General features: G+C 43.7%; 1 protein-coding gene across 4 annotated transcripts in view; it reads right to left on the bottom strand.

Annotated features, from left to right (window-relative positions):
- Nucleotides 1-19,317, bottom strand: part of LOC148508931 (NXPE family member 4-like) — a 111,075-nt gene extending 91,758 nt beyond the window's left edge. Inside the window, exons 1-4 of one of the 4 annotated variants that reach the window (XM_088443818.1) lie at nt 19,235-19,317; nt 17,890-17,956; nt 10,469-10,592; nt 10,219-10,316 (exon numbers count right to left, since the gene is read on the bottom strand). In XM_088443818.1, the coding sequence (XP_088299944.1) occupies nt 10,219-10,311 (93 nt within the window). In that variant the 5' untranslated portion in view covers nt 10,312-10,316; nt 10,469-10,592; nt 17,890-17,956; nt 19,235-19,317. The remainder of the gene's footprint in view (nt 1-10,218; nt 10,317-10,468; nt 10,593-17,889; nt 17,957-19,234) is intronic. The other 3 variants (XM_088443819.1, XM_088443820.1, XM_088443821.1) reach the window with 3 other exon arrangements.
- Nucleotides 19,318-20,104: the final 787 nt, after the last annotated feature.

The raw sequence follows: 20,104 nt of genomic DNA, 5'->3' as shown, positions 1-20,104 counted from the left end.
TTCTGTGCTCTGCACACATTCTTAAAGGCTGATTACAGGTGCAGCTTACTTAGATGACAACTGATTGAGGCAACACCTAAACTGGATCCTTCAGTCCTGCTGCCTTTAGTCTGCTAAACCTGGGATATCTGGACATTCCACCTTCACTTCATGTGTAATTATGCTGACCCTGCCAAATTTACAGTATAACACAGGCTAGGAAGCCAGCTGGCCAATGCAGATGCTTTGTCCATTGTCTGGGGGCTGCAGTTGATCCGCCCCACAGGTCGAAACAAAGGGGGGGATATGTGATAGAAGCACTGGAGAAGTGTGGAATGGCTTCTATATTTGTCCCAGATTCCTGTCTTATGTCTTTTAAAATCCCCAGAAGTCTGTTAGAAAAGCAGACTAGTAATGTCGGCTTCTGTGAAAAGCCGGAATGCGTCCTGGGGGTGTGGATGTGAGGAGAGGGAGGGGCTCCATCCACAGGCCATTCCAGGTCTTGGGCCTTTCAGCTTTGTAGCAGGCTCATCAGGGCTTGCACCTGGAAGTAGCTAATATATGCTGGGTCTAGTTAGGGCTGAGTGTGTCATACCTGGGAGAGCAGGCCTGCAGGTTAGCTTGCTCTGAGACACTGCTGGCTACAAACCAGAAGGTACTGTGGACGGAGATTGGTTTAGTGTTCTGTTAGTGAGGGCTCTTGTTGTCTAGTTAGTGCCCAGCCGGGCTAAGGTTTATTTTGTGTTTTGTTTCTTTGATTGTTGATATTGCACAATAAAAACTCACACCGATCAGTTTGTACGAGAACCCCAGACTTGTGTCCCGTTTCCTCGGCTGCTGTGTGTGTAAAGAGGGAGTCCATCTACCGCAGGAGGGGGACCCCTATCCCGACTGTGTCACAATATATATAATTAATTGGTCTGTTTGTTTGTCTGACCGTCATTCAGTCACCCCTGCACCGATTGGGATGAAACCAATATGAGGTGGTCCAGTTGGATCCTGGCCAGATTTTGGGGAGGTATGCTGGGCAGATCTTTGACCCAAGGAGCCTGTTCTGAGCCTTCCACTGGATGAATTTGGATGAAAACTCCATAGAGTGGTAATATTGGATCCCAGAAGACATACTAGGGGGTTGAGGTCCCGGTCGGACCTCCTGTTGGTGTACGCTGGGCAGAATTTTGACCCGGGTATGCTGGGCAGAACTTTGACCCAGGAAGCCTGTTCTGGTCCTTCCACTGGATGGATTTGGATGAAAATTTCACAGAGGGGTGGCAATTCATCTGGGATGCCTAATGGAGTGGTTGGGGTCCGGGTCGGACCTCATGACAGAGTGCGCCGAACAGAACTTTGACCCAGGGAGCTTGTTCTGGGCCTTCAACTGGATGGATTTGGATGACATCACATAATAAAACTTAATAACTTGAAGATTTAAACCTAGGCAACACCGGGTACTTGAACTAGTAAATTATATGCAATCCAAAAATATATGAGATCCAAGCTTACTGAAAATAAAATACATTTTCATTCATTTTGAGTTCTGAACTTGATGGGAATAACCAAATCAAATCTGAGCCACTCATCTCTACTTAGATTTAATTAATGTGAGTAGTGGCCATGTATACAGCATATATAGCACACAAAAATACCTTTGGAACTAATATTTTCAGTGAAAATTTTTAAATGGTCTTGATGATATTCTTAAGATGTGTCATATAGCAGGAGTTACATACTCAGCATAAAATGTCCCTTCTCCCCAGAGTTTCCTATACAATATAATCATGTACTGTATATAAGGCCAAGATATTGAAGGTTGATAGAGGATGGTTCTGACCAATTTGTAAAAAGCTTACTAGTAATGTCATTGTCACAGTATTTTTATTATCTATTTCCAACCTAATAGGCCTTGTTCCACATCCACTGTCTATTTATAATTTAGTTACAAGTACTGCTACCAAAATATTTTTTACCAATGCTTTCAATATATAAAATTTCCTTGAGAGAAAAGGAGAATGATGTATGATTTTCATCTTTGTTCTCTCCCTCACTGTGATACCCAGATTTAATTTACCATTTTATGATCCTGGTCTTGACTTTGACATTTCCTTTGGTAGAATATTAAGTTTGTATATAGTGAATACATACTATAGAAAATCCCCCTTTTGTATGAACAGGAATGGGTTTGGTATATTATGTTGACAATGACCATGTCAAGATGTCTGGATGTATTAGTATACAGAAGAAAGCTGAACATCGATCAAAAACCATAAAAATACCTAGTTGATGGAAATATTGAGGTTAATATTGTGGCAGGGTTTTGGACAACAGGGTAAATGGGAATAACAATGTAATTTACTAGGGGTGTGCACCGGCCACTTTTCTTGTTTTGTGTTTTGGTTTTGGATCTGGATCTTTCTTCGTGTTATGGATCTGGATTGGTTTTGCCAAAACCACCCTTCCATGTTTTGGGTTCTGGGTTTTGTGTTTTGGATCTGTATTTATTTGGAAAAAAGCATAAAAACAGCAAAATCTCAGAATTTGTGGGTTTTTCTGCTCCTATGCTATTATTAACCTCAATAACATTAATTTCCACTCATTTCCAGTCTATTCTGAACACTTTACACCTTACAATATTGTTTTTAGGTCAAAAGGTTGCACCGAGGTAGCTGGATGAGAATGCTAAACGACACAAGTGGGCGGCACAAACACGTGGCCCATCTAGTAGTGACACTGCAGTGGCAGAAAGGATGGCAGTTTGTAAAACTAGGCCCCAAACAGTACATAATGCAAAGAAAAAAAAGAGGAGCAAGATGGAATTGTCCTTGGGCCCTCCCACACACCCTTATGTTGTATAAACAGGACATGCACACTTTAACAAACCAATCATTTCAGCGCCAGGGTCTGCCACACGACTGTGGCTGAAATGATTGGTTCGTTTGGGCCCCCACAAAACAAGCTGGCAATTAATCTGTCCCTGCACAAACTGGCTCTACGGAGGCAAGAGGTCGTCCTCATCCTCCTTATCCCCGATTCCTCACCCTCTTCAGTGTTGTGAACATCCTCATCTTCACAGAGTATTAATTTGTCCCTGCTGGAAACCACCACCTCAGGTTCCTCTGTACGTTCTGGAGGCTGGTCTCCCTGGAAGAACTGATAATTAATTTTGATGAACATCATCTTCTCCACATTTTGTGGAAGCAACCTCCTACGCCTTTCGCTGACAAGGTTCCCGGCTGCACTAAACACTCTTTCGAAGTACACACTGGAGGGGGGGGTAACTTAGGTAAAATAGAGCCAGTTTGTACAGGGGCCTCCAATTTGCCTCTGTCACCGATGTAATTCTCCACCATTCTGTCAATGGTGACAGTATCATATGCAGTGACAGTAGACATGTCAGAAATTGTTGCCAGGTCCTTCAGTCCGGACCAGATGTCCAAACTTGCTCCTGTCTGCCCTGCATCTGACTCAAACTGGCAGTGTCTGAACTGACTTCATGTGTGGCAAGTTCGAAGGGCTGGAGAACCTTGCACAACATGGAAATAATTTTCCTCTGCGCTTGAGTGAGGTGCATACCCCCCTCCTTTGCCTATGTCATAGGTGGATGTATAGGCTTGAATGGCCTTCTGCTGCTCCTCCATCCTCTGAAGCATATAGAGGGATGAGTTCCACCGCGTCACAACCTCTTGCTTCAGGTGATGGCAGGGCAGGTTCAAGACTGTTAGCGTGCACTCCAGTCTTCGGCACACAGTCGCTGAATGGCGAAAGTGGCCAGCAATTTTTTGGCCCATCCAAAGCTTCTCCTGCACGTCCTTGTTGTGTTTCAGAAAATTCTGCACCACCAAATTTATTGTGTGAGCAAAACATGGGACGTGCTGGAATTTGCCCAGATGTAATGCCCGCACAATATTGGTGGCATTGTCAGTTATCACAAATCCCCAGGAGAGTATAAGTGGGGTAAGCCATTGGGCGATGATTTGCCTCAGTTTCTCTAAGAGGTTGTCGGCGGTGTGCCTCTTACTGAAACTGGTAATACACAGCGTAGCCTGCCTTGGAACGAGCTGGCGTATGAGCTGCTGCTACTGATGACGACGCTGTTGTTGCTGCGTAAGGTGATACATCTACCCAGTGGGATGTCACAGTCATATAGTCCATAGTCTGCCCTGTTCCACTTGTCCACATGTCCGTGGTTAAGTGGAATTGGGTACAACCGCATTTATTAGGACACTGAGGACACTTTTTCTGATGTCTCTGTACATTCTTGGTATCGCCTGCCTAGTGAAGTGGAATCTAGACGGATTTGGTACCGGGGACACACTACCTCCATCAATTGTCTAAATCTCACTGCACTAATAGCGGATACCGGACGCACGTCTAACACCAATATAGCAGTCAAGGCCTTGGTTATCCGCTTTGCTTTTAGGATGACTGTTGTCGTACTTCATCCTCCTCTATGAGGACTGTTGGAGGGTCAATTGCTTAGTAAAAGAAGTAGTGGTGTTCCTACTTCCTCTCTGGGCTGATGAACGACTCCCAGCAGCAGCAAGGGAGGATGTTCCTAGGTGGTTAATGTCCCTACCCCTACTTATTCCACCTTTGCATATGGTACATATGGCAAGACAGTTGTTGTCCGGATTTGGATAGAAATAGTGCCAGACCAAAGAGGTGGGGACCTTTTATAGAATCCAAAACCCGCAAGATCCGACATCGGGATGATGACATCTTACCTCGATTTCAGATCCGAGTCAGGCGGGAAAACCCAAGCCGTATTCCCGGCTCGGATCGGGGGGGGGGGGGGGGTGTTCGGATTTCATAAATCCGAACCCGCTTATCCCTATAATTTACAGCCCTTTAAATCTGTACAAATCTGTAAGTGTCGTTACACTGGAGGTATTGAAGTCGTTGAAGGGCTAGCGTTGCCATCATTACTGGTGGCAACCGCTGCAGCGACAGTATATGGTTGCCCTTCTCTAAATGGAATGTTATCCATTTTTCGATTCACAGATCACTGCGTGGCTTATATATGCACGTGATCAAAGCGAACCAAACAGTACTATTATTTAATTTATTTTTTTGGATGGCGCAGCTCTATTCCTACGTGGACTCAAGCCACAGGGCTTATAATTATGCATGTGAACAAAGCGCACCAAACAGTACATACAATACTATTAATTTTTTTATGTCACAGCGCTATTGCTTCATGGACTCGAGACACAGGGTTAATCTATATGCACGTGAACAAAGTGCCCCAAACAGTACAATTTATATTTTTGATGTCACAGCCAGTGGCGTCTCTAGAGAAGAGGGGACCCGTGTGCAGTTTCCGTCACTGGCCCTCTCCGTCCTACTGTGCACCAGAGTCTATAGCGCATGCACAGGTCACCGGAAAAATGGCAGCAGTGGCCATTTTCCCTGTACTATGCATGCACAAATGACGGGAAAATGGCCACGGCTGTTTTTTTACAGGTGCAGACACCGAAGCCGCCGTGGGACTCAGAAAAGGTAAGTTTTATGGGTGCAGGGTGTGCAGTGTGGGCCCCCCCTGGACACAGGGGCCCATGTGCACCGCACACCCACCACCCATTATAAAAACGCCCCTGGTCACAACTCTATTCCTGTGTTGACTGGAGCCACAGGGCTTGCCTTATATATACAAAGCGCAAAAACAGTCCAATTATCTAATTTATTTTTGTGATGGCACAGCTCTGTTCCTGCGTGGGCTTGAATCACAGGGCTTATATATGCACGTGAACAAAGTGCACCAAACAGTACAACGATACAATTATTTAATTACTTTTTTAGATTTTTTGATGTCGCAGGTCTATTCAAACAGCGTGGAGTCACAGGGCTTATATATGCACGTGAATGTTTTTCTCGTGGACACAGCACTGCCAATACAGCAGAGTACAGCACAGCATACAGCAGTGTGCATCCCTATACACATTGACTAAGCAGCACAGTCACTTGTGACTTGACTTGTGAGCATATACAGCAGAGTACAACATAGCATACAGAAGCGTGCACATTCGCTAAGCATTCGCTAAGCAGCACAGCCACTTGTGAGTCTGGGCACAGCACAGCCTATACAGCAGAATTAAGAACAGCATACATCAGCATGCTTGGCAAAGAAATGACGCAGAGTCCCGTCCACGGCACCTTATATAGAATCCAAAGCCCGTGAGAATCCGACGCCATGAGGATGACATTTTGCCTAGAAGTGAAATCAGAGTCAGATAAGGAGAACTGAGCTGTCGCTAGGATTGACTCGGATTCGCAATTTTTGGGTGGGTTCGGATTCCAAGGAATCCGAACCGCTCATCTCTATTATGAACATGTTGACTTGTTCAGTGTTGACATTACAACCATGTTGACATTCTCACATTAACATAATAAATTACACTGTAAAGAGCTATGTAATGGTTGCTCTGCCAGAGGGCCTGATTCAGACCCGTTGGCTAGCAAGCGATCGCTTGGAGCGAGCGATGTTTTGCAATGTGCGCATGCGCAAACTAGTCCGAGCGATTGGGAAGCATTCGCTTGCCCAGCATAGACAGCCCAGCTGTATGAGTGACAGGTCAAGCCGTTTGTGGGAGGAAACAGGGGCAGGCCGCTGGAAACGGGGGAGTGGAGGTGCAAACGCAGGTGTGCCTGAACCTCTTAACGCTGTTTCAGAGACATGCATTATTAACAGGCAGCGTCATAGTACACGTCACCTGGTTGAATTACACACTGAAGTGCTTGCAGTGCTTGTGGTAGGGTATAGTCACCCTCAAGTGCTACGTTCACTTCCGATGGAACGCGATGTACGGATGGTTACGTACACTTGCTGGAGATGACGTGCACTAGTCGGCGTCTAAAGACAGGCTGGTGGGCATCTGCATACACACCGCGATCGCACACCAAGACATAGTGGGCATGCTTATGCCTTGCCATGCGATCGCCTGCCTTGCCATCACTTACCCGAATATGCATACACTGGGAGCGAGCGTATGCATCTAGCGAACGGGTCTGAATCAGGCCCTGAGTCCGCTCTTCCTCATTCATTTCTATGGAGTGACATGGGGCTATATTTACTTAAGTGAAGTTTTTTAGAAGTGGAGATGTTGCCTATAGCAACCAATCAGATTCTACTTAACATTTATCCAGTACCTTTTAGAAGATAATAGCTAGAATCTGATTGGTTGCTATGGGCAACATCTCCACTTCTAAAAACCTGCAAGAGTAAACTGGTCACAGTGTGCTGTGGGTCTGCTACACATTGTGCAGCAGGCTGGACTGTCAAAATTTTTCTATTTTGCCAACTGTTCGTATACTACTGTATATGGAACAAAGATGACGTGATCCCTGCATTTTGCAAGTAATAAATTGGTGAAAGAGGGATGTGTGGCAGAGATTTTTTTCATAAATATATATAATATTTGGTGTGTGTGTGTCATGTTATTTTAATATTTTTTTACAGGCAGACTACAAGAGCCAGCAAGCCCTTAATATCTGGACATGCTGGCACTTGGAGTTTTGGCACTTGGTGTTCCATAAGTGCCATCATGCCGGGGCAGGCTTCCTGAGACTTTAGGCCACCTATAAAGAGCAATATTAACAATTTACTCACTATTAGCCCCGCACCCACTGCCACCATGGAAGCGGGGAAGAGCCGGGGGGCTTTCAACCAAGTGTGGTTGTCCCTCGGTAGGGGAGGACCCCATTTTTTTTGAGGGGGGGGGGAGTGGGCTGACCAGTTCGAGACTGGTTAATGTTATGGCAGAGTTATGCCATGTTGTGATTCTCCCTGATATAGTGTTATCCCCCCGGCTGGTTCAACTCTGTGCTGGTCATTGGAAAATAGGGGGAACCAGCTTCCATTTGTTCACCCCGCTTTCCAATACCAGAGCAGGCTCAGAGATCCTAGCTGGTTAATTTGGGGAAGGCCCTACACATTTATATTCATTTGACTATTTCACTGCTACTAGCAGCATCTAAACTTTAGAGAAATGTGTTTTTGATATTTTATATTTTCTACACTCACCCACTTTCATCCCTCAACCCTCTGCCAACCTTGCCATCAGCCAAATCCTATCCTAACACATGTAACCTTCATCACCAAAATCACCAATACTTAAAGCCATCGATTCCTAAGACATGACCCATCACCCATTATCTACCTATCATAATTCCTAATTATCATATCACATTGCTAAACACCCGCTGTCCACGTCAACCTAGCAGACAGACCGTGCCATAATCACCTTAGCAATAGTATGGGACCATTCATTTATTTCTCAGATCAGGACTTACCACCTCATACTGTAGGTGCATCACTACAGTTACCTTGACAACAGGGTCCCCATATGAACCTATTAGCAAAGTGCTGGCTGTACACACTCCCACCAATTCCTGGCATCCCTAACAAACACCTTAGTGATTGGTAGATCTAATGACCTTTCACGGCACCATAACAAGAGGTGGGACCACATACCAGGAAGTCATCCCGTCCATTTAAACCAGTAAGCACACTGACACCCACATCCTTGATAAAGGCTACCACTGAAATGCCCTGGGAGAGCCTGTTAGAACTGAACCCTCCAACACTTTTCTGAACACTGAACAGCACAGGTGTCAAACACCCTCTCCAGTCAGAGAGACAATCCTTTGCTCTACACACAAACAACACATATCTGCAGAAACACCTCCTGGGCTGCATTACTACAGGACTGTAATAGCCAGAAAGACCATTGGCAGGACACAAGGCAGCTGCACAAGGATTGTCAGAGCCGGCTGACCTCACATGTAAGGGCTGAGTTAAACCAACTACCTGAAAGACATTTATTAGTGCCTGATGCTGCTTCTGCCTAACACTGTGCACAAATCCACACCTGGTGAGTCAAAGACCACAGGTAATGGCACATGCAACATAGAAATATATAGCTCACTTACATTAACTAAAGGGGTTCCCTAAAGAAATTACCTGCTATCTCTATAGTCCCATACATTATATGGGGGGTTTATTATTAATATTATATTAATATTATATTATTTAAAAAGTTACTCCCTGAAGGAATCCACTGGAAATTATATATTACTGTAGCAGTGTGTCTCACATCAAATATTAGCAATAAACTAACATATCAACCATTTTGTATCATTTGCAGTATTTACATTACTTCGGCCACACAAATATTGCAAACCACCCTCTCCCCCAACCCTACATTTGTTAGAACTGTACCTCACCCACCTAGTAATTTTACAATGAAAAAGGCTGAATACCTTCTAGAGACAGCAGCTCATGTTACAAGCGCAGTATGCTCAAAGTTAATTTCTTCAATCTAGTTTGCAGGTTTGCATGTCCAAATAAAAACAAACGTAGACAATGAAAATGTAACTTCAAGGTGCTGCATACAACCAGCTTACAATTACCTTCTGGAGTAACTTCAACTTTAAATATTTGTTATAAAAGAATTATTGCTGAAAGGGCAGTCTTTGCCTTTAGTGCTATTATGCATTGTGCATGTTTATATTGCATTGGTTAAAGTACTGGGGGTATGTAATAGGGTGCAAGCTTGTGCCACTGCAGGAATACATGTGAGTGTTCCTGTATGTTTAAAGTGTCAATCATTTTAAAATCAAAACCAGCTTGGTGTTGCCATTTCTAAAATATGGGAACACTCACATGTTTCCCACAGCGGCACAAGCTTGCACCCTATTACAAAAGCTCCCTAGACTGAAAAATGTACTGCATATTATATATATACTTTTATAGGGAGAACAAAGCTGTTAGCCCTACCTGATAACGGGGAATGTTTATCTTTCCCCATGTAATTCATTGCATTAATTCCATACTGCAAAAGATCTTGTTTTTGCATGTGAGTATGTAGCAATGTATATCCATCCACATTACCTACCCTCAGGAAGTGCACCCATCTCCAGTAGTCCAATCCATGCATGTTGCATAACTAGGTGCATACTGCATCGGTGCCAAAGTAGGGATACTAATTAGTTGTGTTTCATCCCATTACTACATATCAAATTATATATATTTATAGATTTTATATATATATATATATATATATATATATATATATATATATATATATGTATATATATAATTAGATTCTCACATATTTAGTAATAAATAAATCATTCAGTGTTTCTTTTTCCCATTTCTTTTTCCCAAGATCTTCTCTACTTTTGAGATAATGAAAACATTAGAAGCCTATATTCATCAGTTCTAAAAAATATATATAGTCTTACCTTATTTAATTTTCGATGACCAATGATGCTGAAGAGGATACAAACTGCAAACACTATGATCAGATAATATTTATATTTTAGTGGGAAGTTCATTATGCCTGCAGAAGAGAAAGAGATACAATAATGAGATGTTATTGTATATTTAATCTGTATATCTCTCTATATAAATCTAGTTTGCACAAAGCTGATAGATTATCTATTATAAAGATATTTTAGTAATTTCAGAACTACACTACTGAATCATACTCACAGCTCTAGTGTTTCCAGTCATCAATACAGTTTGCAGCTAAGAAAATAGGTTGAAAGAAACATAGTTAATCAAGTAGACGTCAGACTGGTTTGACTTGTTGTGAGACTGGTTTCAAATGCTCGGGCTATAATTAAATGCATAAATAATTGACACAATTTATTTAAAAAAAAAAAAAAAACCATGTTGTTTTATAAAAATCAAAAGAATTTGGGAGAGTATATGGGATACTGAAATTAATCTGAGTATTTATAAATGAATATGGATATTTTATTAATTCAAAAGATCACATCCAGATTGAACTAAACCGATGCTCCTGGGTATACACATAAAACATATAGCTGTGATACAACAGTGTTACTCACAGTATGTATACAGTCATTTAGTAAAAATAAAATGAATAGAACAATGCGGCACAAGTATATAAATGTTTCAATACTGATAATCAGTGTAGCAAAGTATCATAGACTAAAGTAATATTTTAAATGATCACAGTCTTGCGATCAGGTATAGCAGGGCCAATATTAACTGTCTGCTATTATTAGAGGTTGAGTCTCCAATGTCCGAAAATGCTGATTTCAGAGTGTATATTATATTATATATACATACACACACATATATGTGTGTATGTATATGTGTAATATATATATATATATATATATATATATATATATATTCAAAATCCCACAATACCGGCACTCACTAGTCAGAGCTCACTGGTAACTTGCCCAGGTGCTTAACCCCTTCCATAGACTCCATAAGAAACAGGCGGCACACCAGGACTGGTACAGCAAATATATAAACACACACAGATGTAGCCACGTACATCACTGCCGCGATGCGTGCGCACAGGCACATGCATCACTGGTGGGGATAAGCAGTGGGCATAGGGCAGCAGTGGTGGAAACTATGAGAACAATGGTGGCACAGGCCATTTAAAAAATGCTGCCATGAATCATGATTGGCTGCATTTTAAAGTTTGAGATGGCCGCGGCGAGACAATTGTGGCTCAACGAGTCATTTCTCCACCCCCTAATATTAGCCAGCGGTACAAGGCAGCGAATGGCAGAATGACGGCAGGGAAGGAGCAGGCAAGAGCGCCTGAACACAGAAGATGCAAGGAAGTCCTGGGGGGAGCAGCTACGAAAAAGAGCTGAAAGGCCGTCACCCTATGCAGTGCCAGATTAAGGCCCACATGAGGGGGGGGGAGGGAAGAGAGAGAGAGGAGAGGGTGGAGAGAGGATAGAGAGAGAGAGAACATCGCTGTGACCGCCATGTAATACAGAGAGCATCGAACTGAGTGCCATATAATACTGAGAGCATTGCAGTGCGTGTCATATAATACAGAGAGCATTAAGTGACTGCCATGTAAAGAGTAGTGAGTGCCATATAATACAGACCATCATACAGCCATCAGTGCCCACCATATAATACACTAAGCATCCAAGTGGCCACCATACACTACAAAGAACACTGCAAAGAGTGCCATATAATACAGAGAACTCACACCCACAGACTATGGCCCTCATTCAGAGCCACTCGCTAGCGGCAGTACGCTCGTTCCGAGCGATGTTCGCACATCTGCGCATGCGTACGGATCGTTATACGCATGCGCGAACCAGTCAGTGCGGCCGAAATTCATGTGCTCGCAATATAGCGAATGCCTGCTATTTTGAGTGACAGAATGAGGTGTATGTGGGTGGTAACAGGGGAAGGTGCTTGAAAACGGGGAGTGGAGATCCGAACGCAGGCGTGCTTAAAGGTCAAAACGGGCGTTTTATGGGTGTGCATAATTAATACAGCAGCGTCATTGACCACGTCACTGGGTTATTTTATAGCCAGAACTGCTCGCAAGATTGTGGTAGCAAAAACCAACCACAAGAATAGCGAGCAGTTCATACGCTGGTCGATGTACTCGATTAATCTAATAAATAGCGGACATGACGTATGGTGCGAGCGGCCAGGGGGCGTTTTTAACAAATAAACGAGCGTATGTTTTGCTCGCTCGTTCAGACTTAGAGGTGTGAACAGACTGCAATTTGCGAACGGATCATTTGAATAGCCACCCCTTGTTTTTGAACGAACGACCGCAAATAGCGAATGGCTCTGAATCAGGCCCTATGACCACTGAAAAGGGATAAGTTAGATAGCAAGCTGCAAGCAGATCTATGGGCCTGACTCATGGTCAGACCGTATTACACAGCTGCAAGGAAGCAGGGGGCATCTATAGGAGATAGCAGACGCCTCAAGTCCTGACAGCAATAGCATTCCGAGTGCAGTGTCCGTAGATGCTGCCTTGGATCACCATCGCGACTATCGGTCTCGATGACGGCAGCACAGGCCAGTCTAAGTAAGCTCCAGCTTATTCAGGCTGGCAGCCTGTGAGGCCAGAAAATCTGTGTCCACAGGCACAGACTCTGGCCTCGGTACTCCCGGAAAACAGGGGTGTCATGCCTCCATTTCCAGCAACGCTGCCCCCGCATGCCCACGCTCCACCCACCCAAACGACACAGCATGTCAATCATGCTGCAGCTTGGAGGATCTGAGAGTAATATTGCAGAATCCATTCTGCACATGCGCAGAACGGGATCTGCGCATGCACAGTTTTCCAATAAATGGAAAACTGCGTGGTATCCCTCATCTGCGTCTGACCATGAATCAGGCCCTATATCTATAATACAGCACAGCCCTGCACCCTCCTAACTCCCCCAGCATACTGTGTGCCCCACAGCCAGCCTGCCAACACAGACACATTGAGACTGCGGCTGTAGCAGGAGGCCAACAAAGTTGCACTCCGAGGCCTGCGATTGATTATCATCACCCTTCACTAACTACAGCGGTGCACTCGTCAGTCTTCAGAGGTATGACTTCAATGCATCTCCCTCTTTCGGGCAGTCACCCCAGCACGCTGTTTATAATATCGTGAGTGTGGAGATTATATAATATATATATTTATATATATACACACACACACACAAACACACACAAACATACATATACACACACTCTGGTGGCCAAAATTGCAGACACATTTTGAAATTTTAATGTTTTTCAACTTTGAATGCTTATAAAAACTGTTTCACTTCACACAGTGCAATGATTCATATATCAAATGAACGGAAATGTAATGCTGAATTCAACACAATAAAAAGAGGTCAAATATTTGCATTAAAAGGGAAGTTATGCTACTATCAGTCAGACAAAGAAGCACAGATGCAGAAGATTTAAGAAGCGGATTGTAGTAACAGCTACTACCAGCCAATCGGAATCGTCATTCTGAGGACCAATCAGCTGGCGTTTATGAGCAGGTGCAAGGTCATGTTCAAAGATTGGAAAGGTCAGTTTGGCTGTTTTATTTTGCAGAATAAAGTTGGTTACTGAAGTGCAATTATGGTTGGATGTTTGTGTGAATTGTTTAGTGCTATTGACGGTGTAAAAAATAAATACAACAATGTTGTCCAGGCAAAGTTGTGACTGGTCACCCAGGAAGAGATCCAGGATTGTGGTGTTACGTGAGAATGGTCTTTCGTATGCAGCAATTGCGAGAGAAGTTGGTCGGAATGTGTTATCAGGAATATGAAAGTTTTGTTTACGCTATCAGGAAACACAATCTATACAAAACAAAGAAGGAATAGGCCGGAAAAAGGGCACAACAGCTGTTGATGATAGGAGAATAAAGCAAATTTGCGTCAGGGACAGATGGATGTCATCTGCAGCCATTAGCAGTGAACTGAGTGCAACTGGTGTTTTTGTCAGTGCAAGAATGCTATGGAGAAGACTAACGGAGGTTGGCCTAAAAGGTAGGATTCCCCGAAAAAGACATTGCTGAATTAAAAGCAGCTGCAGAAACATATAGTGGGCAAAAGAACACATTACATGGACAGAAGGTCAGTGGAAACAAGTGATATGGAGTGACAAAACTAAGATATCGATATTTGGTAGTGATGGGAGAAAATATGTGAGACGTCGCATCGTGGAAGAGGTACATCCAGATTGCATTCAAGCGACAACAAAGAATCCTACAAGTGTTATGATCTGGGCATGTATGACAGCAGATGCTGTAGGCTGCCTTTATGTCATAGATGGCACACTGAACAGCAGAAAGTACATTGACACCATCCTACAACTAAAACTTCTACCTTCTATCAGGAATCTTTTCCCAGATAATGCCCCATTTTTTTTCCAGCAGGATTCAGGATTCAGCTCCCTGCCACACTGCACGGATATGCAAACAGTGGTTCACGGAGAATGACATACAGGTGCTGGGATGGCCAGGAAAGAGCCCAGACCTGAACCCCATAGAACATTTGTGGTTCCGTCTGGTGTATCTGAGGCATCCATCCAATAAAAGACACTTATTTGAGGCTATAATTGTCTCATGGCACCACATAATAAAGAAGGAAGAGCTCCAAACATTGGTTAGCTCAATGCCACGTCGCTGTGTAGCTGTCTTGAAAAATAAAGGATACCCAATGAAATTGTGATAGGACAGTAGCATCATAAGTACACAGGGATTTTCACCATAAGTGTTGTTTTCGCTGCATAACTTCCCTTGTAATGCAAATATTTGACCTCTGTTTATTGTGTTGAATTAAGTCTTAAATTTCCTTTCATTTGATATATGAATCATTGCACTGCGTGAAGTGTAACAGTTTTATAAGCATTCAAAGTTGAAAAACACTCAAATTTAAAAAAGTGTCCACAATTTTGGCCACGAGTGTGTGTGTATGTGTGTATAATAACCGCAACCACCATGTAGGATACAGGCAGGGGCGGATTGGGAAGTGGCCCTGGAAAATTCTTGTAAAGTGGCCCATGGGTGTGGTTTTGTGTCAAGGGGCATGGCCTTGTGTGAAATGCCATGCTTGCGAGCCATTTTCCCCCTTGTTTTCGTCATGCTGGGGAAATGCCCACCGCTCCGGGAGCAAATGGGTATGCCCCCAGTAACTCTCTGCAGTGAATAAACAAAGCGAGCATGTGTATGAGTATTTTCTTACCTATATGTTTTCTCTGCAATGGGGAACCTCTGAAGAAATTTATCCTACCTGGACAGGCAGCATCTTGAGTTGGATTTCACTATCCATGCAGGAGATCACATTGTCTGGAAGCCGCCTGGCATCAACATGTAATGGCTATCAAGTCAATGTTTAAAGGAAAAGGTGTACCATAAGATGATAGAGGACTGCAAGCTGAGTATGGGGGGTTGGGGTGGGGGTGGGAGTGATATTTCTGGTACAGGTCGCTACAGCTCATTTTGCCAGTACAGACAGGTATGCAGGTAAAAGACGGTACTGTACGGACAAAATGGCACATTTGGAGGCTACCTTTTTTGCTATATTTCAAAGATAAAAATCCAGGACACATTTGGATCCCACCAATGCAGTAAACCTGCACCACACTCTATTACAGGACTTATAGCATCCCTAATTTACACCAACCAAAACAGACCCCACATAGACTGCAGCAGGGTATAGATCATGGGGTTAATGATATAGTACAGGTGGAGGCAATGTTTGGCATACCAACTGCAGTGTGTAGTACCACACTTCCCAGCATGACATGCAACAGTTTTGCTGCTAGAACAACCTAAATCTATGGAAAGGCATGCTGGGTCATGCAGTTTCACAGCAGCTGAGTGCCACACATGGAATGGGTATTGCCAGCGCATGGGATCCTGGTGGTCATAATGCCACCACCCACATCCCGACAGAGTTAGGATACAGACACTTGTTGGACAGTATCCTAACCCTCCCCCTCTCCCTACCAATAACCCTCTCCCCCACCAGTGCCTATACCTAACCTCCCCCTCCCTACACCCTAAAACCAAACCTCCCCCTAGTGCCTAACCCTAACTTTCCTACGAGGCTGAAGTTGGCTTCTTATTCGGCCAGCTTCTTATTCACTTCTTATTCATTTTACAGCTTCTTATTCACTTCTTATTCATTTTACAGTTTCTTATTCAGAAAATGTTATATTAAAACATTTAAATAAAGTTAGATCACTAAACTAACACTAAACAATGAATTGTGTCCCTTACACTGTTTTCAGTTGTTATTTTCCTGAAACAATAAGGATTTGGGCATGAATAGGGCAGTAAAGTGGGCACAGGTACCACATTTTGTCATTTTGAATCAGAAGCTGTAGTTGTGCAGGGGTTAACTAGCTTCGGTCATCAAATGTTACACTTGAAATCCACAGAGGGTGGTCTGGTACATATGACCCAATTGCCATTTCCTTTGACCAACAAGGATTTGGGCATGAATAGGGCAGTAAAGTGGGCACAGGCACCAGATTCTCTCATTTTGAATAAGAAGCTGTAGTTTTGCAGGGGTTAACTAGCTTCCATCATCAACTGTTACACTTAACCCACAGGAGGGTGGTCAGGTACATATAACCCACTTGTCATTTGCCTTGACCAACAAGTATTTTGGCATGAATAGGGCAGTAAAGCGGGCACAGGCACCACATTTTGTCATTTTGAATAAGAAGCTGTAGTTGTGCAGGGGTTAACTAGCTTCCATTATCAAATGTTACACTTGAAACCCACAGGGTCACATACATATGACCCACTTGCCATTTCCCTTAACCAACAAGGATTTTGGCATGAATAGGGCAGTAAAGTTGGCACAGGCACCACATTTTGTAATTTTGAATAAGAAGCTAGGAAAAATAGGTAGGAACCTGCCCTTCAATATAGCAGATGCTGCACTTCAGTCCACCAAGGTGGTCACACAACACCTCATAAGTACAACAAAAATATGGAAAAAGGCACAACCTTCTAGAATATAATTAATAATGAATATAAATATAAAAAATAGTCCCAATTAGGTCCACAAGTTCACTAGAGAAGTAGAAGAAAATATCCTCATTCAATTTTCAGAGTAGAATAATTCCAACAAATGAGATCCTCGTGATTGACATGCAAAAAAAGGGAAAAAAAATCGCAATATAGCGTAATAGGTTGATTTTAATCACATGGCATAAATAATAACACAAAACATATATCCAACATTTAAAATCCTCCACCAATATCAAAACAGCGTACCAGAGATGGCAGTGTATAATGCACACCCATTCACATATAAGCCATAACATCCAAAGTCTCCCGAGTTCAACCTGAAATGGCAGCTCCTGGATGTGCACTCTTCGCTTTGATGTTAGAAAAATCCACTGGTTCTGTGTTCCTTTCACCAGCTCTGAAACCAGCTTTCCGGCTCTGAATCAGGGCCTCAATTCTTTGTTTACATAGCGTTAGTTTAGTGATCTAACTTTATTTAAATGTTTTAATATAACATTTTCTGAATAAGAAGCTGGAAAATGAATAAGAAGTGAATAAGAAGCTGGAGCTTGAATAAGAAGTGAATAAGAAATGAATAAGAAGCCAACTTCAGCCTCGTAACTTTCCTACTAACCCCAGTACTTACAGTCAGGATGTTGGCAGCCAAGATACTGCCGCCGGAATTCTGACAGGTGTCAAGTCTGTTGCCAACTCTGAAATGAGAAACAAGCAACTCTTCAGTGAAAAACAAGCCCAAAACAAGCCCAACCCAATCCGATAAAGCCCAAAACATAAGCCCAACGTAATATGGTGGTACAGGGGTGGGGGCAATTTAATGAAAACCACAAACGTTATTGTTTTCATAAAATTTCCCCTGCTCTACGTATAGACTCCACTGTGTGAAGTAAAGTGCAGGGCACTCGGGGCCTGATTCGGCATAGGACGGAATTGCAAAGCCGCACACAAGCAGCTTTGTAATTCTGTCCTTCCTAAAATGCAAATGCAGCAGAAGATGCCTGAAATCTCCTTGCTGCATCTGCGATCCCAGGCTGTGACTAAGGTTGCAGTCTGGGATCACCATTGCAACCATAAATCGCACCTTTGATCAGGCTCCGGTAGCTGAAGCTGGCCGTGTTCTGTCATCATGCAAGGCCAGGAAGTTTGCGTCCATGGATGCAGATCCTAGCCTTGCCACTCCCGGAAAATGGGGGCTACATGCCCTCGTTTCCGGGAATGCAGGAAACAGAGGCAACATGCCCCCGTTTCCAGGAATGCAGGCCGTCTCCGCCCCGCAAACTCCTCTGCCTGTCAATCAGGCAAATGCATACAGGTGCCTGTGTGATATAGCAGGACGAGTTCTGTACATGCACAGAATGGGTCCTGCGCAGATTCCCAAGCAACTAGTGTGCACTGTTGACTCAGGCCCTCTGTGCGTGGTAAAGTACAGGACAAAAGAGTCATTTAAACAAACACGTAAAAACAAAATAACTGACATATGGGAAAATGTAACTTCTATTGATCATTTAAACGAGTCATTCTAGTTAACCAAATCTATATACCTACATATACAGAGAGATATACATACAGACAGCAGCTAAACAAAAGTGGATTGGTGAAGGAGCTATATAACATTTGCTCACCTTAGTAGTGGGACCTGGCTATCAAGCCCAAAAACAAGCTACCTAAAAAAAAATAAGCCCAAAAACAAGCAACCATAAAAAAAACAAGCCCAATTCCGCTTGTTATAAGCGGACTTGGCAACTATGGGTGTCAGGATTCCAGCACCAGCATTCTAAGTGCCAGCATTCCGACTGTTGGGATATTGCTGCATCACCCACACATTGCCTTCCCCTGCTTTAGAAACTCAGCTTAGGCAACCTGTGTCAACCACCTGCAATGGAAGTCCAGCCATGCCCTGGAAGTAGCTTTTCAAAGTGTGCTGGCACTTGTAGTTCCACAACAGAGAAGCTAGACATGTGACACTGCCTTACCTCATTCACCTTCTCATTCTGCTCAGGCTCAATACTGCTCTTCTTCCACCATGTGCTGGTCCTGGGCAGTGTACAGTGCTGTATCATATGTGAGGCTGCTGCTTGCTCTGTCCCTGTCTGCCTGTTCCCGGCCAACGTGCAAGTTCGGTTGCAGAGTGAAACTGAAAGTAATCAGTAGACTCCCCGGACTGTACCATGAGTAACCTGAGGTGGGGGGGGGGGGGTATGACATTTTCACAGTGAGCTGCTCTGTCTCTGTGTTCCAGCCAGAGACAGTCTGGCTGATGTACCAGTGATCACTAAAGGACAGGAGAGCCTCACACCCGGATGTGGCCCTCACACCCAGGCACACAGCGGCCGCGGGCCAGATATATCAGGGCAGAAGACCCACCTCTCCTCCCCCTGTAGTGGAAAGGGCCAGTCTTCTGAGTCAGTGTGATCATGCTTGTTCCAACTTCACTGACAGCCGCAGCCGCACTCCACCCAGCGGTACAAGCACATTGTGCACAGTCAGCCCCACTTTCAGGACTTATAGCAGCCCTGGTGGCCCCACAGATGGCGGCCCACTAGGAATCTTCCAGCTAAATATTATGGCCAATCTGCCCCTGGATACAGGCCTGTATCCTACATGGTGGTTGCGGTTATTCTACTTGTGTTATGTTGTGACTCTTGAGGAAGGTCACGCACTGTGACCGAAACGTCGAAGTACTTTTATATGTCGTCACTTGAAAAAAGTGGATTAATTTCTCTTTTTAAGCCTGGTGAGTGCCCCTCTTTTTTGTACTAGTCAATTGGAGGAGTTTTTGGACTCTATCTGTGTGGTGGACACCCCAGCAGCTGCTTTGGACTATGTTTGATGTGAGTGCAACC

The sequence above is a fragment of the Taudactylus pleione genome, unplaced genomic scaffold, assembly GCF_031769625.1.
Source record: "Taudactylus pleione unplaced genomic scaffold, aTauple2 ptg000334l, whole genome shotgun sequence".
NCBI lineage: Eukaryota > Metazoa > Chordata > Amphibia > Anura > Myobatrachidae > Taudactylus > Taudactylus pleione.
This window is presented reverse-complemented; position numbering and strand designations above follow the sequence as displayed.